The following is a 20,307-nucleotide window of genomic DNA, read 5'->3' as shown; positions in this document are numbered from 1 at the left end:
TAGTAAAATTGCTTTGATGATTCAAAACCTTTGTGAGTAATAGATATGCAGGAAACACAAATCAGGAAGGGTGTAAATACTTTTACAGGTACTGAGACTGGAAAAAGAAGCTCTGAAGTTCATGTGAGCCGTTTCTTTGAACTTTTGTTATCACAGAATATTCTGGGCACAAATGTGCTCAGAGAAAATGGCTTGTAGAATTCACGAGTCTTAGTTCAAAACAGTTCTAACCGGAAATGATACGACCAACTCAAGCCTCATTTGTCTACAATGAAACACAACAATGGAAAAGCCTTACAATTGTGACTTCAATTATAAATTCCTGGGATAACAAAGACTAAGTTGAAGAATTCATACAATCATGACTATACAGTATATTCAGTGAGACATTTCAATATTGCAACAAAACCAATTATACTAAATCCCAAAAATTTGTTATGTTAATACTTTTTGTCCATTTTTTTCTTATTCAAACACTTTGTTTAATCCTAACATTGTTTTACGAAACCAAATTCTTTCAATGTGCCCCTACAATCGTCCCGGAGGTCTGGTTCCGTGTGAAAACAAAATACTATACAGTCTTTTTAGCGTAATAATGAAATGGCTTTGTATTTTCTCCTATTAAAAATAGTGCTGGAGCTGAGATTACAATTTTTTTAGGTTTTACTACAGAATATTCTGGGCACCAATAAGCTACGGAATAACGTTTTGTAGGATACATGAGTGCCCGGTCAAATGGCTGACAATTACATTTATACTGGGAGAGCGGTCAACTGAGTAAGTGGAATTTTCCAATGGAAAGAAGCGTTTTTACACAAAATGGTTCTAAGAGGAACTGATGTTGCGAGCCCAAGCTTCATCTGTCCACAATAAAACAAAACTGAAACCATGGAGAAGTCTTACATCTGTTACTTAAAAACAAAAAGTTATAAATGGCTCTAATAATAAATAGGTTACGTGGAAGAAATAATAAATCCATTACTGTATTTGCAGTGCCGTATTGTAGTATTGAAACACAACCAATAGTATTAAATCGATTAATAGCAAAAATAACGCTTCATAGTAATTCTTTTGAACATATTTTTTCTATACAAAGACTAAACGTTGTTTAATCATTTTTCAGGACTGTCAGAAGGTCTGGTTCCCTATAAAAAGAATATGATAGATTTCTTACATCTTATTAGCGTAAAAATGAAATGAAAGAGAAAGAGGAAGTACTTTATTCCGTGGGATGACTTTAGAAAAAAATCACTTCCCTCCTTTTTGGGGAATAAAAGTCGGCTCCCGCCATGAAAAAATACATAGAAAAGTCACAATGATCGCAACAATATCATTTCTTGGTAAGTACCTACCCAAATATATGACTTATATAACGGCATCACTCATATTGTTTACTCTTGTATTCTAGTTCTCTCCACGTTGCCACAAGTGCTGCCCTCTATGGGTAAGACATTTTGAATTACCCTATTTATACATGCCAACTTTTTTTAACAATAAAAAGAAGTCGATTTTACATATTTATTCTCTTTTTTTACGCGCAAAATAACAATCTGTCTTCGGAATATTACACAAATAAAAAATAAAAATAACGTGCTTGTTGAAAACCGGAAGTGGCACACTATTACCAAAACAGAAATCGATTTAATAGAGCGCTTCATTAACGCGTTAAAGATTTTGAAATAAAGCAGCCGAAGACTAAAAATACTAGTTTCGAATGAAGTTTATTTTTAGGTTTGAATTTGTAAAAGCGGTCGATATTTAAAAAAAAAATTAAAAAAAATAGGCGTTTTTAAGAAGAGTCAAGCGGTAGTCTGACGCGCGAAACGGTAGGGTTAGTGTAGCTATTCTACATTTGTTTTCATTTATGAATTAATAAACACGCAGACGTCTACTTGGTATATTTATTTTGAAATACATTATTTTAATCTCATTTGATTCGAAACACTCACAATTTAAGTGAAATAATTTATGAGGTCCCTGTTTTAAGCACTAAATTTGATCTTCAGTTTTGTTATATTGCTGTAGTTTTCTAGCATTTTTTTCTAGTATGTCTGCCGTCGGATTTTTATAGTATTACTATAGTTTTTTTTTGTAGTTTTTCTGCAGTACTTTTTTGTAGTATTTATATTGTATTTCTGTAGTATTTTCGTCGTATTTCCGTTGTAGAAAAGTTGTTGTAAATGTGTAGTATTACTGTAATTGTGTTTTTGTAATATTTCTGTGGAATTTCTGTCGTATTTTTTTTTTTTGTCGTAAGTGTTTCCATAGGAACAGATTTGTGATTTCTGTAATAATTCCATAGTAGTACTTCTGTAGTATATTCGAAGTATTTCTATTATATAAAAAATGTTGAAAAGCTGTAGTATTACTGTAATTGCGTTTTTTTATATATCTGTGGAATTTCTGTCGTATTTTCCTCGTATTTTTTATTTGTAGAATATTTGTAGTAAATCTGTAGGATTATTGTAGTATTCCTATAATTGCTTTTCGTAAAATTTTAGGAGTAACATTTTTGTAGAAGTATTTTTGGAGTTGTTCTGTAGAAGTATTTCCGTAGGAACATTTTTTGTATTTCTGTAATAATTCCACATTTCTCTAGTATTCATTTCGTACTTAGTAACATTAGTGTTGTATGTAGTATGTTTGTAGTATTTTATTTGCAATATTTGTGTAATAGTATTTTTGTAGTACTTCTGTTGTAATATCTATAAGAGTAGTTTTTTGCATTACAGTACAGTTTTACTGTAGTGGTGTTTTTGTAGTATTTAGGTAGTGTATTTTTATTTCCAAAGTATTGTAGTATTTTGTAGTAGGTCTTAAGTGTTTTTGTAGTAAATTCGTTGTATAGTAGTATCTTTGTAGAATGCCTTGAATATTTATGTAGTATTTCTGTCGTAATTTTTTTGTGGTAGTATTTTTGTATTTCTGTCTCAATATTTCTGCAGTAGTATTTTTGTAATGTAGTATAACTGTAGTGGCATTTTTGTAGTTTTTCCTGTAGAAGTATTTTGTAAGTATTTCTATAGTAGTATTTTTGTAGTATTTCTGTTGTAATACTTCTGTAGTAGTATTTTTGTATAATAGTATTACTGCAGCAGTATTTTTGTAGTATTTCTATATTACATATACATATATTTATATATATATATATATATATATATATATATATATATATATATATATATATATATATATATATTTTTTTTTTTTTTTTTTTTTTTTTTCAGGACAACTTTCTGTTTGTTCCATTCTCCAACATTCCTCTCTGATCGTGACTAAAAATAGTGTGATAATGAGAAAACCTGATGCATTTTCTTATTCATCTGGGTTCAACGCTTTCACCGCGGCGACCCTGGTTCGATTCCCGTTGCATCCAATGGTTTGCGATTCTGTTCAGCTACAGTGGCTTGCGAAACTATTTGGCCCCCTTGAACTTTGTGACCTTTTGCCACATTTCAGACTTCAAACATAAAGATATAAATCTGCAATTTCTTGTGAAGAATTAACAATAAGTGGGACACAATCATGAAGTAGAACACTTTATTGGATATTTTAAACTTTTTTAACAAAAAAAAAAAGAAAAAGTGGGTGTGCGAAATGATTCATCCCCGTTGAGTTAATACTTTGTTGCGCCACTTGTTGCTGCGATTACAGCTGCAAGTCGCTTGGGGTAATTCTCTGTCAGTTTTGCACATCGAGAAACTGATACTTTTGCCAATTCCTCCTTGCAAAACAGCTCGAGCTCAGTGAGGTTGGATGGAAAGTATTTCTGAACAGTAGTTTTCAGATCTTTCCACAGGTTCTCAATTCGGTTGAGGTCTGGACTTTGACTTGGCCATTCTAACACTTTGATATGTTTTTTAGTGCAATATTCCGATGTTGTCACGAGACGTGGTGGCGTGGAAGGTGACCGGACCAGAACGGAGGCAGGAGGCATGAAGGGAGAACTCAAATGCGTTGACGATCCATAGGTTTTATTTAATAAAATAAAAGTCGCCCAATACTCCGAGGCAAAACAGAACAATACAGAGTTCCTCCGGCACGAACTCAACAGGACAAGGCATAACAGACTAAAACAGGACAAGGCATAACAGACCGGGATTGTGAATAATGAGTAATGAACCAGCACCCGCCAAACCCAAAATCCAGCCTTAAATAGCAGAACATCAATCAGCTGATCTGCTTCAGCTTGAGTTCGGGGGCGTGGCATACTGGTCGTCATGGCGACCGTGACAGATGTAGCTTTATATTTTGGTTCATTGTCTTGTTCGAAGACAAATCACCGTCCCAGTCTCAGGTCTTTTGCTGACTCCATCAGGTTTTTTTCCAGAATGGTCCTCTATTTGTCTCCATCCATCTTCCCATCAATTTTAACCGTCTTCCCTGTCCCTGCTGAAGAAAAACAGGCCCAAACCATGATGCTGCCACCACCATGTTTGACTGTGGGGATGGTGTGTTGAGGATGATGAGCTGTGCTGCTTTTACGCCAAACATAACATCTTGCATTGTTGCCAAAAGGTTCGATTTTGGTCTCATCTGACCAGAGCACCTTCTTCCACATGTTCGGTGTGTCTCCCAGGTGGCTTGTGGCAAACTATTTTATGGATATCTTTTAGAAATGGCTTCCTTCTTGCCACTCATCCATAAAGGCCAGATTTGTGCAGTATACGACTGACTGTTGTCCAATGGACAAAATCTCCCACCTCAGCTGTAGACCTCTGCAGTTCATCCAGAGTGATCATGGGCCTCTTGGCTGCATCTCTGATATATTTTCTCCTTGTATGAGCTGAAAGTTTAGGGGGACGGCCCAATCTTGGTGGATTTGCAGTGGACTGATACTCCTTCCATTTCACTATTCTTGCTTGCACAGTGCTCCTTGGGATTTTTAAAGCTTGGGAAATCTTTCTGTTTCCAAATCCAGCTTTAAACTTCTCCACAACGGCATCTTGGACCTGCCTGGTGTGTTCCTCGTTCTTCATGATGCTCTCTGAGACCTCTGAGAGTATCACAGTGCTGGTGCGTTTATACAGAGACTTGATTACACACAGTTGGATTCCATTCATCATCGTTAGTTATTTAGATTAACATTGAATCATTCAGAGATCCTCACTAAACTTCTGGAGAGAGTTTACAGCACTGAAAGTAAAGGGGCTGAATCATTTTGCACACCCACTTTCTAGTTTTTTATTTATTAAAAAAGTTTAAAATATCCAATAAAGTGTGTTCCACTTCCTGACTGTGTCCAACCAATTGTTGATGCTTCACAAGAAATTACAGTTTTATATCTTGATGTTTGAAGTCTGAAATGTGGCAAAAGGTCACAAAGTTCAAGGGGGCCGAATAGTTTCGCAAGCCACTGTATATATTTAGACTTTTTGCACAAATACGATAACATTCTGCCATGAAACCTCGTATAATAACTTGCACCTATACTCTTTTGTAGGTAAAAAATACACGAATAAACACAGTAAATTTGAACCTAACATTTATTTTTCCCCTGTTCATATTTTTCTTACCATTTTATTCTTATGTAGATACTTCCTACAGAGCAAAATTAGAGTTGGAATCGGGATATCCTCGGGTCTTCTCTGGGGAACCCGTCAAGTTTAGATGCGACATTCCAGACGGGAACAGGTCCACGTGGAATTATTTGTGGTCGAAAGATTCCAAGCAGCTCGGGCATAATGGGAAATTATTGAGCCTGATGGGCTCGATTAGCGACACCGGAACCTATCAGTGCAGAGGTTTCAGAGATTCGGCCATCGGGAAGATCCATACACTCGAAAGCCTGCCTGTTGAAATACATATAGACGGTAAGCCACCATATTTTCTTTTTCACGTCATAGAGGTTAAAATAATCTCTTAAGACACTTCAGTTGCTACTTAAAGGGACAGTGTGTAATATTAAACCATTATTTGACTACTTTTTTTTAATCTCACTACCCAAAGCAGCAGAAAAGTTGTAAAAAAATAATAAAGCCCAAGTGTGTAATATTCGACCACTAAATGGAACTGTATCATCAAATGCGGACGTAAACCAATGCCAAGAGCACAGTGTGGCAGCAAGATGCCGGACAAACATGGCGGTGACTACTAAGTATGGATTTTACTATGTAAAAGAAATGCAAATTTCTCGACTTATGATTTTTTTTAATCAAATTTTAAATCGGTATGTTTGTATTGTATTCTAATCATTAGTTTTTTTGTTTTTTTTTTACTGAATGAAACTTTTTCTTTTACCACTAGGCGGCACTAAATATTACTCACCGTCCCTTTTAAATGTCACAGTATGGTGTCATGCAATCCAAAACGACATAGGAAGAATACAAACTATGAAGACTCCAAGTAACGACTCTTTTGAAAAAAAGTTTGTGAAAATAGAGGATAAAAAAACAGAAAAGAAGAAAAAAAGTGAAATTAAATGCAACACAACAAAAAAAGAAGGGGGAAAATGCAAGCAAAAAATAATCTTACAAGAAAAGAAAAAGAAATCAACAAAAAGTGAATCATCTATCTATCTATCTACCTTGCTCATATCCCTCAAGAGGGGTGACCGACAGCAAGACACACACATACAATAACAAAGAAAATAAAAGGGAAATAAATAGCATAAAAAGACACGCAAACATTTTTGGACCATGAAAAGTGAATCAAATAGAAGAAAAAAGAGAAAAAAAGCAAGAAAAAAATAAAATACTGAAAAATAAAACAAGCAATTAAAAAGAAAATTAAAAGAGTAATGAAAGAAAAGGTAAAATAAATGTAAAGGTAAAAGGAAAGAAAAAAGAGACAGAATACACACTGTCCCTTTGAAATAAGATGTTTTTGGCATTGTAACCTTGAATTTCTTCTGCAATCTTCCGGCAGGAATTCTTATTTTTAGATTATCTACAATTTTTTTTTATTTATTTAAAGGGTCGGTGTGTTTTTTTCCCCCACCTTCTCGTGGTTAAAAAAACGTAATACATTAAAAAAAAACATATTAATTTAAATAAGCAAAATACCATCACATAAACATCCATTTTTTGTTCGAACACTCGTCATTTGAGAAATTATCTTTAGCCTCGGCTAAAGGGAGCTGACATAATTGTCCACTGTCTTGCTTCTACGGATCCCCAAAACCTCCAAAAAGTCGGTGAATTTTTTTTAAGTAAAATGTTTTTTTGGTCCCTCTGAGTCTCTGTAGTTTGTATACATCCTGGTGCTTTTTAGCACTCGTTTTCAGTTGCACTACACAAGGACGTTTCGTTTTCAAAAAATACACATTGTCTCTTTAATGCAGGGCAGTGAAAATCATCTTAGCTTGGGGGCTACATGGTGGAATAACTTACGGGGACTGGACTAGTAAATGAATGGCATAAAAAGTGTGCCATAGCTGGAGGGCTGGGGGTCTTTTCGGAGGCTCACAATTATTTTGTAATTTGGTTATGTGAGATTTGATTAGAAAACGATTATTGAGGGCGTTACTCAATATATTTTTCTTCCACTAAAATATAATGTTTTGTATCGTCCATCAGATGTACATCTGTTAAAGGGACAGTTTGTAATATTTAGTGCCTCCTAGTAGTACAACAAAAAACATTGATTCGAAAACTAGGCAAAAAATACATGAACTACCATACCAATGTTGCTTTTTATAAATAATCAGAGGTAAGGAAATTTGTATTCCTTTTACATAGCTAAATCTATACCTAGTAGTCGCCGCCATGTTTGTCTGGCATATTGCTGCGCTCATTTTGCACAGGTCTTTGTTGGCATCAGACAATACAGTGCCATCCAGTGGTCAAATGTTACACAATGTACCTTTAACAATTTAAATAAATTCACTTTATGTTTCAAAAGTCTTCTACCTTTTACTTTTTTGTAAAACAATGTTTTACTGAATATGGGAACTTAGCTGTTTCATATCTATTATAGAAAGCATTGCGGTTGCAATTTGTGAGGCTCTGGTGAAATCCATGCCCAGGAGGATTAAAGTGGTTCTGAAAAATCATATTGGCCACACTAATTATTGAACTTTAGGAACTTTTACTTTAGAGTGTTCTCACTTTTGTTACCAGGGGTTTAGCTATTAACGGCTATATTTTGACTTTTTGGAGGGGAAAAATAAATTTACACTGCGTCATAAGCTTTACACAGACTACCTTGCATTGCATCAAACCAATGTTTCTTCATTTAAATATTTTGATGAGATCTCTGCAGAAATGTGAGTGGTGTACTCACTTTTGTGATATACTGCAGGTACACAAATGAATGAAGAACAATCAACTTATTTAGAGGACCGCAAAATCTTCCGTAGCATTTCAGAAATGACATATTATTTGCCCCTGCACCAAAAACAGTTTGATGTGATGTTGTGTAATATTTTCTTGGTTTACCTCACGGGAACAAAGGGGATCTTTTTGGAAGAGTTTGTTGAGAATGACGGCAGAACAGAAGATGCCATCCTTCTGCTTCAGTCCTTGCCGTAACAATGATCCACACCTTTCTCTTCAGGAGGTTGGTCCATCTTGCAAGTCCCGCAGCTCCCCGGCCTGGTCGGCGAAACTTTAAACATGACCTGCCGATTCCGAAGCCGCCATCGATCTCAACAGGTGATTTTGTACAAAAACGGCATAGAAGTTATGAGGCAAAGCAGCCCAAAATTCGCATTGCGCCTCATGAGCATGGACGACCAAGGACTTTACTCCTGCAGAGTTTCCTGGGACAGCGGGAAACAAATCCATTCGGTCGTTTCGACAGACCTTCAAGTCAACGTTTCAGGTCAGTGTGTGCAGTTTTGGTCGAGTCCTTATTATACACACCAAAAATTCTAAAAGACGCTTTTTATTCGGGACCTTAAATACAGTGCCGTAAAACAGTTGTTGCCACATCCTGAATTCTGTATTAATGTAATTATTTCAGATCATCAAACCCGTTTTAATTTCACACAGAGATAACCCAAGGAAATACAAAATGCAGTTTTGAAATGTTGATTCCATTTATTGAGTCACCAAAAAATCTGAAAACTGAGTTCAATTTTACAGGCCACACCCAAAATTGATTGCCACCACCTGTGTTGAATCAAAAAATCACTTACATTGATTCTGTTTTAGTGATGTACGCTACAAAATCTCAAGAACACAATCGACATACCATGGTCCAAAGAAATTCGAGGTGAAATTGGGAAAAAAAGTGGTTGAAATCTATCAGTTTTATAAAAGTGCAATTTCGAAGGCTGTAGGGCTCCAGCGAACCACTGTCAGAGCCTTCATCCACAAGTAGAGAAAACTGGGTACAGTGGAAAACCTTCCCAGGAGTGGTTGACCAACTAAGATTTCTCAAAGAGTGCGATCGCTGCTCATCCTGGAGGTTACAAGAGAACCTCGAAAATCACCCAAGGAACAGCAGGTCTTGCTGGCCTCAGTTAAGGTCAGTGTTCATGACTCGACTATAAGAAAGTCACTGGCCAAAAATGACATGACGTCACAAACCAGGACAGGAAACAGGAATGAGAACCCAATCGCGTAACGTTACTCACAATTTATTGGGGAGAAGAGGAATGCACGCACAGCGCACACTCGATCCGGGGATCGATGGTCGCGGAAGTAGATTGAAATCAAACAGATCGGGCCAAAAATAAAACAGGATCGAACACAGGCAAATTCACATGCTTTGGCATATCACACAGAGTCTTGCAGGAGTTCCGCAGACGCTCTGACACCAGGCAACTCGCAAGACTGCGTTTAAGTAGTCCGGCAGCAATCTGTCAACGCGTTTCAGCTGGTGTCAGTGGGTGGGGCCAATTGGGCAATGGCAACCGTGACAGAACCTGGCGCCACACAGCGGGGAACCAATTGGGAGGGCGGCAGTGGCTCAGGAGGTAGAGCGCTCGTCTTGGGACCAAGAGGTTGCAGTTCGAATCCCGGCTCCTACGTGTTACATGTCGAAGTGTCCTTGGGTAAGACACTTGAACCCCTAATACCCCCAATAAGCAGGTTAGCGCCTTACATGGCTGCACGGCCGCTATTGGGAAATGTGAAGCACACGGTAAAGCGCTTTGGGAAGTCTTGACTTGAAAAGCGCTATATAAAAATGCAGATCATTTCATTTCATTTCATGGCAACCATGACACTTGAACTGACACCCAGGCGAAGACCACTTGTCACAAAAGAACACATAGAGTCTTCTCACATTTGCCATAAAGCATCTTGATTATCCTCAAGACTTTTGAAGGAACATTCTGTGGACTGCTGAGTCAAGAATTGAACTTTTTGAAAGGTGTGCGACCCATTACATATACCGTAAAAATGGCAGTGCGATTGACAAAAAGAACATGATGCCAATAGTAAAACATGGTGGTGTCAGTGGGATGTATCGAGCTGCTTTGCTACCTCAAGATCAGGACAGCTTGCTGTGTTTAACGGAATAATGAATTCTGGTCCTGACCAGAAGACCCTGAAGAAGAATGTCCGGCCATCAGTTTGTGCCCCAAAACTTCGAGTGCGTTTGAAATGTATGATTTCAAAGGTGGCCCAAGCCACTATTAGGTTCACAGGGAAATCACATTTTCATACAGGGCCAGATAGATTTGGATTTTTTTATGAAACATTTCAAAACAGCGTTTTGTTTTTCCTGGGGTTGTCTCTGTGTTAAAAATGGTTTGATGTTCTGAAACCTTTATGAGTTATAAATATGTAAAAAAAACACAGAAATCCGGAAGAGAGCAAATATTTTTTCACGACACTGTATTGAGCAGCTTGTTCTTTTTTTTGTCGTGGTGGCACCGAGGAAAACGGCAAGCTGCTCTTTTCTACAACACATGCACTCCACAGGCATCGCTCACCGTTTGGAGAAATTCTCACATTTTGAGGTCAAAAAGGCTGAATTACAAGGATTGTGTCAATCCAAGGAGAAAACGTGTTGTGAAGAGTAGAGGGGGTTATAAAACCCATTCATCTTTCACACGTGAGACACAGTCGAAGTTCCAGATGTATACTCGGGGGAAATCTTAGCCTAGTTGTTGCATACCCTTACAAACTGTCGTATTTTCCCTTACAAAATAATCTTACACCATATTTTTTTTTCAAGTGTGTTTATTTATGTAGTTTAACATGTTATATTGTACATGTATTTCGTTATATCATATATACTGTTAATTAACATTTTGTTGTGAGATACTGAGCTGCTCCACATGAATGAGGTATATTATAGAAAAAGTTCCAAAAATGAAGTCCGGCTCTCTTTAATAAGTTAAAAAGAGACGGACTTCCTGTCACTACACAACTACCACAAATTTGCGTTTTTCCGTACAGATTTTCTTGTTCGTCGTACACGTCTTAAAATGCATAATAAACATACTTTGTACGGCAAAAACGTACAGGTTGACAGGTATGTTGTTGGCCTGTTCAGAGCAAGCTAGCTGTAGAGAAAAAATCACCATAGTAACTGAGCAGAGCAAAATTTAACCCTCTTTCATGCAAGCGACTCGAGGCTTAATTCAGCCAGGATAGCAAACTTTTTTTGGGTTGTACCGTGTACCAGACCATATTTCTTCTACACCTTTCTCACTTTTTTAACCACCGACCCATTTTCATGCGTGCTTATTTCCCCACAGAGGTCATGACCAAGCCTGTGCTCGAAGTGGTCACGGACAATGACTTGCACCTAATGGATCAAATGGAGCTGGTTTGCCAACTTCAGTACAACGCCCGTGCTCCTGCACCTCCCATACTTTATTATTTCTACAGAAATAATAAACGGTTGGGGACGGCCCTGTCAGAGAAAAGCAGGCTGGTCAAACTGAAACCGGGAAAGTACAGCTGCAAGGCCAAAGTGCCCCAGCTCGGTCTGTGCAGGTGGAGCGAAGCTACTGAGTTTGCGGAGTAACAAGGATGTGAAAGTGTCTTAAAAACACACTAATTATGGAACTTTAGGAACTTTTACTTTAGAGTGTACTCACTTTTGTTACCAGGTCTTTAAAAAAAACGGCCTTAAACATAATGCATAGCGAGATTTGCTATAAAGCTGGGGTCTCCAAAGTGATGCCCCCTAAAAGACAGTATAGGAGCCCGTTGACCTGCTCTGAAAATGGCTCACCAGTGCTGGGTCAGTGTGATTTTTTTTTTTAATTGGTTGACCGAGCATATTTAACCCTATTTTTAATAATTCACCTGGTAATAATTTAGTAATAACATATAATTAACATAATTGTCACGGTTGCCCATTGCCCTCGCTTGGCCCCGCCCGTTTGGCGCCAGCTGCAGCTCGTTGCTTGATTGGATTCCTTCCTATTTAAACTCAGTGCTCTCATTCACACCTGGTCAGTCTGAAATGTCAGGACCAGGACAAATGGTAGACCCAAACGCGTAACGTTTGATCACAAGTTTATTGAGATATAGAGGAAAATAACGCCAGCGATCCGGTGCTCGCTGGACGAGGGAAGCAAGCCGCTCGCGGGATCGGAGCGTGATCGGAATGCGGAAGAGGATATCCCGAAGCGGTAGATCGTAGCGTGATCGAACGGGCAAAACGTGTCGATAGTCGGAGTGGAGGATCGGAGCATGGTCGGTGGTCAAAAACGGGTTGTAGCCGGAGCGGGGGATCAGAGCGTGGTCAAAAGGACAAAACAGGTCGATAGCCAGAGACAAACGGGGAATCAGGAACAGACGAGCCAGAGTCAAAGTGCTTGCCTAGCGCATACAGAGGTTCGCTGACGGACTCACCAGGAATGACTGGCGTACTGGGTATAAATAGGAAGGGAATCAATTTGGCAACAAGGAGCAGCTGGCGCCAAACGAGCGGGTGAAGTTAATGAGTAGTCATGGCGATAATAAAATGGCTATTTCAGAATTTCAAAAGAGTAAATTCTAGTTCATTGGCTTTATGAACAAAAACCATCCATTCTAGTGTTAAAAGAATAGAATGAGGCTCTATACACATATTAAACAAATGTATTTAATCGTCTTTTTATTGATTTATTTTACAAAAAATACAGCTAACTGAATTCCAATTTATGGGTTGAATAACGCGAATGAGCAAAAATGTGCAGGTTTTTTTTTAGCTAGGTATCTGGCTACTTTTTTAGCTTTGTAGCTACCTATCTTCCTACCTTTTTTGCAATTTAGCAAGCTGTTAAGCTAGCTTTTTGCTTTTTTTGTATGCTATCTAGCTAACATGTCATCTTTTTGGCGAATTATCAAGTTGAATTTTGGCCTCCTTTTTAGCTTGCTGGCTAGCTTTTTTAGCTTTTTACTCTTTTAGCAAACTATCAAGCTACCTTTTAAGCTCTTTAGCTAGCCATCGAGCTTAGTTGCTATTTCAGAAATTCACATCAAAATGGGTGCCTTTAGTGCTATTTAGTAACTAAAAGTAGCTCTCAGCTTGAATAAGGTTGGAGACCCCTGCTATAAAGGGACAGTATGTATTCATTGATCACTAGATTTTCCTGTATTATGTCATGCCACCAATGATCAATTGTACCGACAATTATTTTTTTGAATTAGCCTAGCATATCTTGTCAGACCAGCAGATTACAGGGCGCACCTTGTTATACATTTTTCATATAAGAGGCTCACTGACAATAAGGCGCATGGAGTCAAAACTATAGTTAGAGCTACTGTACTAATTTGTGTATAGTAGTTGTGCATTTATATATTTTTGCCATATATTAGTGCAATTATCAATCGGTCTGACCAAAATCACAAAGCATCGTAAGCAATGGAATTCGAACCTTGGTCATGGTAAGAACTTCAATACCTAATCACTAGTGACTCAGGCATTACATTTACCACATCATGACTCTATTTTTACTCATGGTGCCAGAAGCTAATGTTAAAGAATAGAGAAAACAGAAAGTCGTCCTGAAAAATAAACCAAAAAAAAGTTGGTTTTAGTAAAAACTAGAGGTTTACAGGTATACATAAAATGCTTTTATTTTTGTTAAAGGAATGCTTCGGCCTGTTAAAAGGGTTTGTTCTTTGGTTTCAATGTACGATGGAGTATTTAATTGCATAATAATTGTGAAAATAATAAAGATTTCTACTTCATGGAGTTGGCCTATCATTGGGTTCTCTAGGAAACGTCACCCCAGCAATAAAAGGGGGTTCACTGTGTGGGCAAAAATACGTAAATAGCAAAAAATGTTCAGTATATTAATTTCCTGCGTTATTCTGTTGTTTACTCTTTTGTATGATGACAATGTCAGGCACTTTTTAAGATTCAAAAACAAAAACTACCGTGATCCCTTTTCCCTGGTTGTATAGTGCTGTGAGCGAGGGGTGGTAGAGTGCTTTTTTTTCCCATTTCAGACTACTAAAGCATGCCACTGTGGCCCGCCTACGATCTGTTATCCCCAGTCGACTATTACAGAGAGTGGGAGCTGAGAGAGCAAATGTGTGTCATGATCTTGAAATGAACAACACCCGCGCAGCCACGATCCATTATCCCCAAAAGACTATTGCTGGGAGCGGTGACTGGAAGAGCGCATGTTAAAAATGAGGAGGGAAGTCTACTAGATAATTTTTTGCTTATCACGGGGGCTTGTTATCCCCATAAACTGTGATATATAAGGGATTAGGTAAATACATGTCGCTGGTCTTTTTTTTTTAAATCATCTTGAAAAATATGGCAGTATTTTCCATATCATCCACAAAACTCCAACACAATTTAGCATTTACTCCTGTAATTAACAAACAATATGAAGAGTTTAACAAATTGATCAAGTATAAAAACCATATCAGATTGGCATATAATTGGGGTGTAAACACAGGGGAACTAAATTCAATTGAAGTAAGGTGGTAGTACAAGTGTGCATACCCTACGTTTGGGCTTTAGATCAATCGTATTTGAACTGAGTAAAATGGAATTGAGAAACATATTTGTCATCACAGTAATAATGTTTTGAAAACACAAAAAACTTTGACTGATTCGAAAAAAAAACAACTTTTTGATTTAAAAAAATGACTTTTTTCTCAGTGGATAGTTCTATGAGTACTTAACTCTAGCGTCACGGATAAATATTGATAACACTAGACATATTATTACCTACACTCTCTCCTTTCTCTTAAAACGCCTGCAGGTTTACATCAGAACGTAGTACCGTAAATTCCGGACTATAAGCCACTACTTTTTTCCAAAATGTTCAGCCCTGCGGCTAATTCAGGGAAGCGGTCAATTTATGTAATTTTTCTAACTGCCACCAGCTGCATTTGAGTACATAAGGTAAAATTTAGACCGGTGGAACTGTGCGCCGAGGTAGACTGCATCCTCTTAGTTTATGTTCGAATTGTCCGTATGACAGAGGACAGGGGTTCGTTCCGATTATGAGGAAGACGCCCTTGATGGCGACACTTATGAGGAGAAAGACGAGGACGGTCTATCGTGAATTTCGCAATTGCGGTACGGCTTTTTTTAACAGCTACGCTTTATGCGTTGCGAGCGTGTTAGGAGTAGCGTGGTGGTACCTTTCACAGGCACGGTTTGGGATGAAAGTTATATTATTATTATTAAAGCTTTGAAAACTCTCTCGGTGTACCGTCTTTCTTCGTAAATATGTGTAACCATGTATAATATGTATTTGCAACTGTATATTTTTGTAATGTATTTATTTTAGAGACTTGTGATATGTTTTCTACGAGTGAATCAAAAAGAAGGGGCGGAGCAAACGCGAGCTGACGGGAAGTGGGGTAAAGCTGAGTTAAATCTCTTTGTTGTTGCAGCGGACAATAGTGGATATATATATTTTCCCACCCTTAACTTTGGAAATATACATTTTTTTTGTTGGATTACTTTCAACGGGACCTGGACTTTAAAGGTTTGCATTAAATTCTAATTACCGGTATCATTTTCCGTTCATGTTGCCGATTGTGGTGAATGTATTGTGTACTATATTTGCAGTTGCAATAGCGGCACCTAAAGTCAGGTTTGGGATAAACTTGTGACTGTGTTACATGTTTAAATGTTGACGCATGCGGCCTATATACAGGTGCCGCTTGTGTAAGGACAAAACCAATAATGTCCGCAAAAAGTGGTGCGTGCGGCTTATAGTCAGGTGCGCTCTATAGTCCGGATTTTACGGTAGTAGGGTAGTGCATTCTTTTAATTAGTTTATCCTGATTGAGAAATGACTACAAGTGGTATGTATCGCTCTTGCAAGGTCAGATACTTTTGAAAGATGGCTGGGAATCGGCATATTTAGCAGGTATATGCAAAACTGTGCTATTGACCGCACATTAAAAGGGTAAGTGTGAAAACGTCAACATATATTCAAATTTTGGATATAAATTTTTTTAGATCTTGCATCATAATTGGCGTAAAATGTTGGAATTGTAAAAAAAGGACGTTTAATAACACGCATGAGACAAAATAGATTTGTACATGCATATGTAATGATGACAATGATCTACATAGCACGCGAATCGTAGCACTACATGCTCCATGAAGTACAAATACACTTGCAGCTCGCTGAGTAAACACAGTCCACCGCGAACCCGCAGCTTGTTCACCATCAGTTTGAGTAAAGCAGAAATCCGGAGAAGATGCTGTCGTCCTCATTGCTGGCGTAGACCCCGTTCCACTCTCTGAAGGTCTCCATCCACACCTGATCCCCCGCTTCCAAACGCAGGACCACCAGAGTGGACGCCTGGTCGATGTCTTGGCCATACAGCGAGTCCCTAGTCCTGACACGCCGTGAGCCGTTGACCACCAGGGCGGCGCGCAAGGGTTGATTCCGTACGGTGATGTGAAAGGAGAAGACGTACACGCCGGGGTAGACGCACACAAAACTGCTGCTGGTGACGTTGAAGTGGTTCTCTTCGTTGTACAACACTTTGTCGAATCGAATAGGGAAGCCTGATGGGGGGAAGGACCGTCTTGGGGAGATACCAACGCTAAAGGCCGAGCGTTTCTGTGGAAGGCCTGAACCTTTGGCTCCTTTGACGCCTCGCATTCCCCGCTCCCCTCTCATCCCGTGGTAACCCCTATCCCCCTTTGGCCCCTGGACCCCTCTAACGCCTTGTGGACCCTGGCCCCCTCTCACTCCAGGTTCCCCCTGTGCTCCTGGAGGTCCATGATCACCGCGGACACCAATGGGACCCGGAGCCCCGTGCTTGCCGTTGATCCCCGGTATTCCCATCGCTCCCGGGATTCCTGGAGAGCCAGTGTCTCCGCGGTCACCTTTTGGACCCCTCTCCCCAAATGTGCCACAATCTCCCCTATCACCCTTATCTCCTTTGGGGCCAATGGCTACTCCAGGTGGTCCAGGTTGGCCCTCTTTGCCCGGTTGTCCTTTCTCACCTATAGTCCCATTCTGTCCCGGTTCGCCTTTTTGGCCGCCCGGTCCTTTGATTCCTTGCATGCCTACCTCACCTTTTATTCCTTTCATGCCAAAATCCCCTGAAAAGAAAAGGTTAATCGTATTTGCTTAGAAATATGTAGCAGACACTAGCACAATATACAGATTGAACTCAATCATCTGTTTCAAAATGTTTTACCTTTCTGCCCCGGTTTACCGGAAACTCCAGGATATCCACTTTGGCCAGTGCTTCCTCTTTCACCCTTATTTCCTTGTAAACAAGAAAAAAACATTCAAATTATGTGAATGCAGTTTAACTTTTGAGTGCAGTCCTCGATCATAAACTCAGTTAAAAGTTTAGGTGTCATATTTGACCACGATCTGTCCTTTCAAACACATGTGAAGAAAATTACTAGAACCGCTTTCTTCCATCTTCGCAACATTGCTAAAATTCGTCCTATGCTGTCTCAGTCGGATGCGGAGATTATTATTCACGGGTGGGTTACCTCCCGTCTCGATTACTTTAATGCACTACTCTCCTGTCTCCCGAAGTCCAGAATCAAGAGTCTTCAGATGGTACAAAATGCTGCAGCGAGGCTTTTAACTAGGACAAAAAAGTCCGATCACATCACGCCGATTTTGGCTAACCTGCATTGGCTCCCTCTTAGCCTAAGATGTGATTTCAAGGTTCTCTTAGTATTATACGAAATCATACATGGACTTGCTCCCTCATATCTTCCAGATCTGATTTCCCCCTATGTTCCAGTCCGAAGCCTTCGTTCTAAAAGCGCCGGTCTACTGGTGATCCCAAGAGCCAAGAAGTGTTCCGCAGGTTCGAGAGTGTTCTCCCTCCGGGCACCGGTGCTGTGGAATGCTCTTCCCCCTGAGATCCGATCTGCAACCTCAGTGGAAATGTTTAAATCTAACCTTAAAACACACTTCTACTCTAATGAATAACCTATACTTTTTGCGGACAATATCTCTGTATTATTTGTAATTGCAACATCCTTTGCCTGGTAATCCTGAAAGGGGAATACCACATGTGCGGTCCCTTCTCACGGTTTCTTCATTTTCCTTATGTTGAGGTTTTTGAGTTTTTCCTTGCCCTCATGTTGTTTCCAGATCAGGGGATGGTGTAGTAATAGTCTGAAATAATAGTCTGTGCAACAACCTGTGCAGCCCTTTGAGACTCTTTGTGATTAAGGGCTATACAAATAAAAATGACTTGACTTGACTTGACTTGAATATGAAAATCCTTCAGCTGGTAAACTATTCTAGGGGTTTATTACTTGGTTCAAGAGCTGAGCTCACATTTTTGGAGCATGTAGTGTTACGATTCGCGTGCTATGTAGATCATTGTCATTATTAACGACCAATTGATCACATAAGAACCTTGGAATGGTTATAGAGCAACACCATAAATTGTTTAGCTCAATAGTCTCTACCCAGCAACAAGTTGTTAAATGACTTGTAAAAATAACCCAACTTGGTTATCAGCTGCATACAGGTGCAGATGCTAGTTGAAAATGTTTTAGAAATTGCTTTAGTATACCTTTGTCCCCTTTAACACCTCTAAGTCCATTTGTTCCTGGTGGTCCAGGTAAGCCAGCAGATCCAGTAAAGCCTCTTTCCCCCGGTGACCCTAGACACGGCATGTTTTAAATAACTGAAGATACAAGAAAGTAAGTTAAGGTATTTTTACTTCTCATTACCTGTCCGGCCACTTTCTCCCTTTGGCCCTTGGGGTCCTCTCTCAGGCGGGCAGCACTCGCAGAAGTTGTAGTAACACTCACTGTAATCCAGAGTGTAGTTGTCAAGACCTACACTGTAGGGCTCGGTACTCACAGTGTGGTCCTGAGGGAAGGCTTGACTAAGGTAGGTGGGCAGCGGCTTTGGCTCCGCTGGGATGTTGTCCGTATTTGGCTTTGGTGTACCGGGATTGGGCGCCATAACCTGAGAGATGGGTTTCTTTGTGTACTGGTACTTTGGCTTAGGTGTGGTCTTGGCTTCAATATTAGACATTGCAGTGAGTGTCACCAGGACAATGGCTACAAGAGTCCACTGACTGGGGACGATCCTCATGGTTGAGTCTAAGAATGGATCCTTTTTACAACAGCGTAAAGCATTGAAGAGTCTCTAAAAGCGGTTAGATCCTGCCTCTCGATCCCTCAGATTAATGACCCACTATTGCTATTTTCCTTAACAAAATAAAGAACAGGAGTGAAAACCACCCAATATTGTATCAATATCAATACTGAGATTCAAAGAGACTCACCCAGTTATGCATAAGCAGTATGACCATTCATTTCTGAAAGGTGGCTCCTCCCGGGTTGCTCCAAGTCCAACTGATCTTAGCCAGATGAAAACGAGCCCACCAATGAGGCCGTCTGCCTGAAGAGCAAGTGGGAGGTCTGAAATCTAACGAGGTAGGAGACTGGATCAGACCCAAACAGAACCACTTTGCTGTGGCCTCATTCTCTTTTCAGAAAGGCGCTTTTGTGACACGAGATACGCACAACTGCCGGGAGGACTCCCCTCAATACGAGCTCGGCAAGGAGCAAAGGCCCTTGGTCGATGGGTCACTCGATACGTAAGGGAATTCTTAGAACTGCCAAGCGGCTAGCGTGTTCTCAAGGTGGAACAAAGCAAAGCAAAGAAGGTTCTTGGACCCCGGCCAGCCCAATAAAGCTAAAAAATGCAATGCCTAGCTAGCAAATTTTTAATTTCTATCAAAATCTATTCTGCTTGTGGCGTGCTTGAGCTATTACCATCAGTCGAACCTTTCACCTACCCATCATGTACCAAGCATTTGCTGGATTGCTGCTCTAAAGGAGCAGTCCCAGTCACCCCAGTTCGTATTTTCAATTTAAAACCAAAGCTTAACTTCAATCCGCCACAAAAACTTGACTTTCTAAATTGATGCCTTAATTTTCTTGATGCAATTGACTATTTAACAAAGACTTTCCTGTGGTTGTTTCACGTTTTTGATTGAGCATATACAGTGGCTTGTGAAACTATTGGGCCCCCTTGTGACC

At 39.5% G+C, this 20,307-nt stretch overlaps 2 protein-coding genes across 2 annotated transcripts; one reads left to right on the top strand and one right to left on the bottom strand.

Annotated features, from left to right (window-relative positions):
- The first annotated feature begins 1,258 nt into the window (after window positions 1-1,258).
- LOC148357929 (high affinity immunoglobulin gamma Fc receptor I-like) lies at window positions 1,259-14,031 on the top strand. Its single transcript, XM_088345820.1, has 5 exons — window positions 1,259-1,340; window positions 1,409-1,444; window positions 5,535-5,813; window positions 8,497-8,763; window positions 11,597-14,031. Exons 1-5 carry the CDS (start codon window positions 1,316-1,318, stop codon window positions 11,866-11,868), a joined length of 879 nt encoding a protein of 292 aa, XP_088201946.1. The 5' UTR covers window positions 1,259-1,315; the 3' UTR covers window positions 11,869-14,031.
- Window positions 14,032-16,486: 2,455 nt separating this feature from the next.
- otol1b (otolin 1b) lies at window positions 16,487-19,354 on the bottom strand. The gene is made up of 4 exons (XM_088346060.1): window positions 18,985-19,354; window positions 18,825-18,914; window positions 17,472-17,543; window positions 16,487-17,373 (listed from the first exon to the last, which is right to left on the bottom strand). Exons 1-4 carry the CDS (start codon window positions 19,352-19,354, stop codon window positions 16,487-16,489), a joined length of 1,419 nt encoding a protein of 472 aa, XP_088202186.1.
- Between the last annotated feature and the right edge of the window lie 953 nt (window positions 19,355-20,307).

Source organism: Urocampus carinirostris, chromosome 10, assembly GCF_059441175.1.
Source record: "Urocampus carinirostris isolate Australia breed hairy pipefish chromosome 10, RoL_Ucar_1.0, whole genome shotgun sequence".
In the NCBI taxonomy this organism is placed as follows: Eukaryota; Metazoa; Chordata; class Actinopteri; order Syngnathiformes; family Syngnathidae; genus Urocampus; species Urocampus carinirostris.
The sequence above is the reverse complement of the archived record's forward strand: the minus strand, read 5'-3'. Positions and strand labels throughout refer to the sequence as shown.

What these genes read in the sequence shown, in the direction of transcription:
- LOC148357929 (XM_088345820.1), top strand. Translation starts at nt 1,316, where the DNA reads ATGATCGCAACAATATCATTTCTTG. An exon ending in CGCAACAATATCATTTCTTG is followed by an intron (nt 1,341 to 1,408) that starts GTAAGTACCTAC and finishes CTTGTATTCTAG; the next exon opens with TTCTCTCCACGTTGCCACAA. An exon ending in ACAAGTGCTGCCCTCTATGG is followed by an intron (nt 1,445 to 5,534) that starts GTAAGACATTTT and finishes ATTCTTATGTAG; the next exon opens with ATACTTCCTACAGAGCAAAA.
- otol1b (XM_088346060.1), bottom strand. Translation starts at nt 19,354, where the DNA reads ATGAGGATCGTCCCCAGTCAGTGGACTCTTGTAGCCATTGTCCTGGTG. An exon ending in GGGAGAAAGTGGCCGGACAG is followed by an intron (nt 18,915 to 18,984) that starts GTAATGAGAAGT and finishes TGCCGTGTCTAG; the next exon opens with GGTCACCGGGGGAAAGAGGC. An exon ending in CGGTAAACCGGGGCAGAAAG is followed by an intron (nt 17,374 to 17,471) that starts GTAAAACATTTT and finishes TTTTCTTTTCAG; the next exon opens with GGGATTTTGGCATGAAAGGA.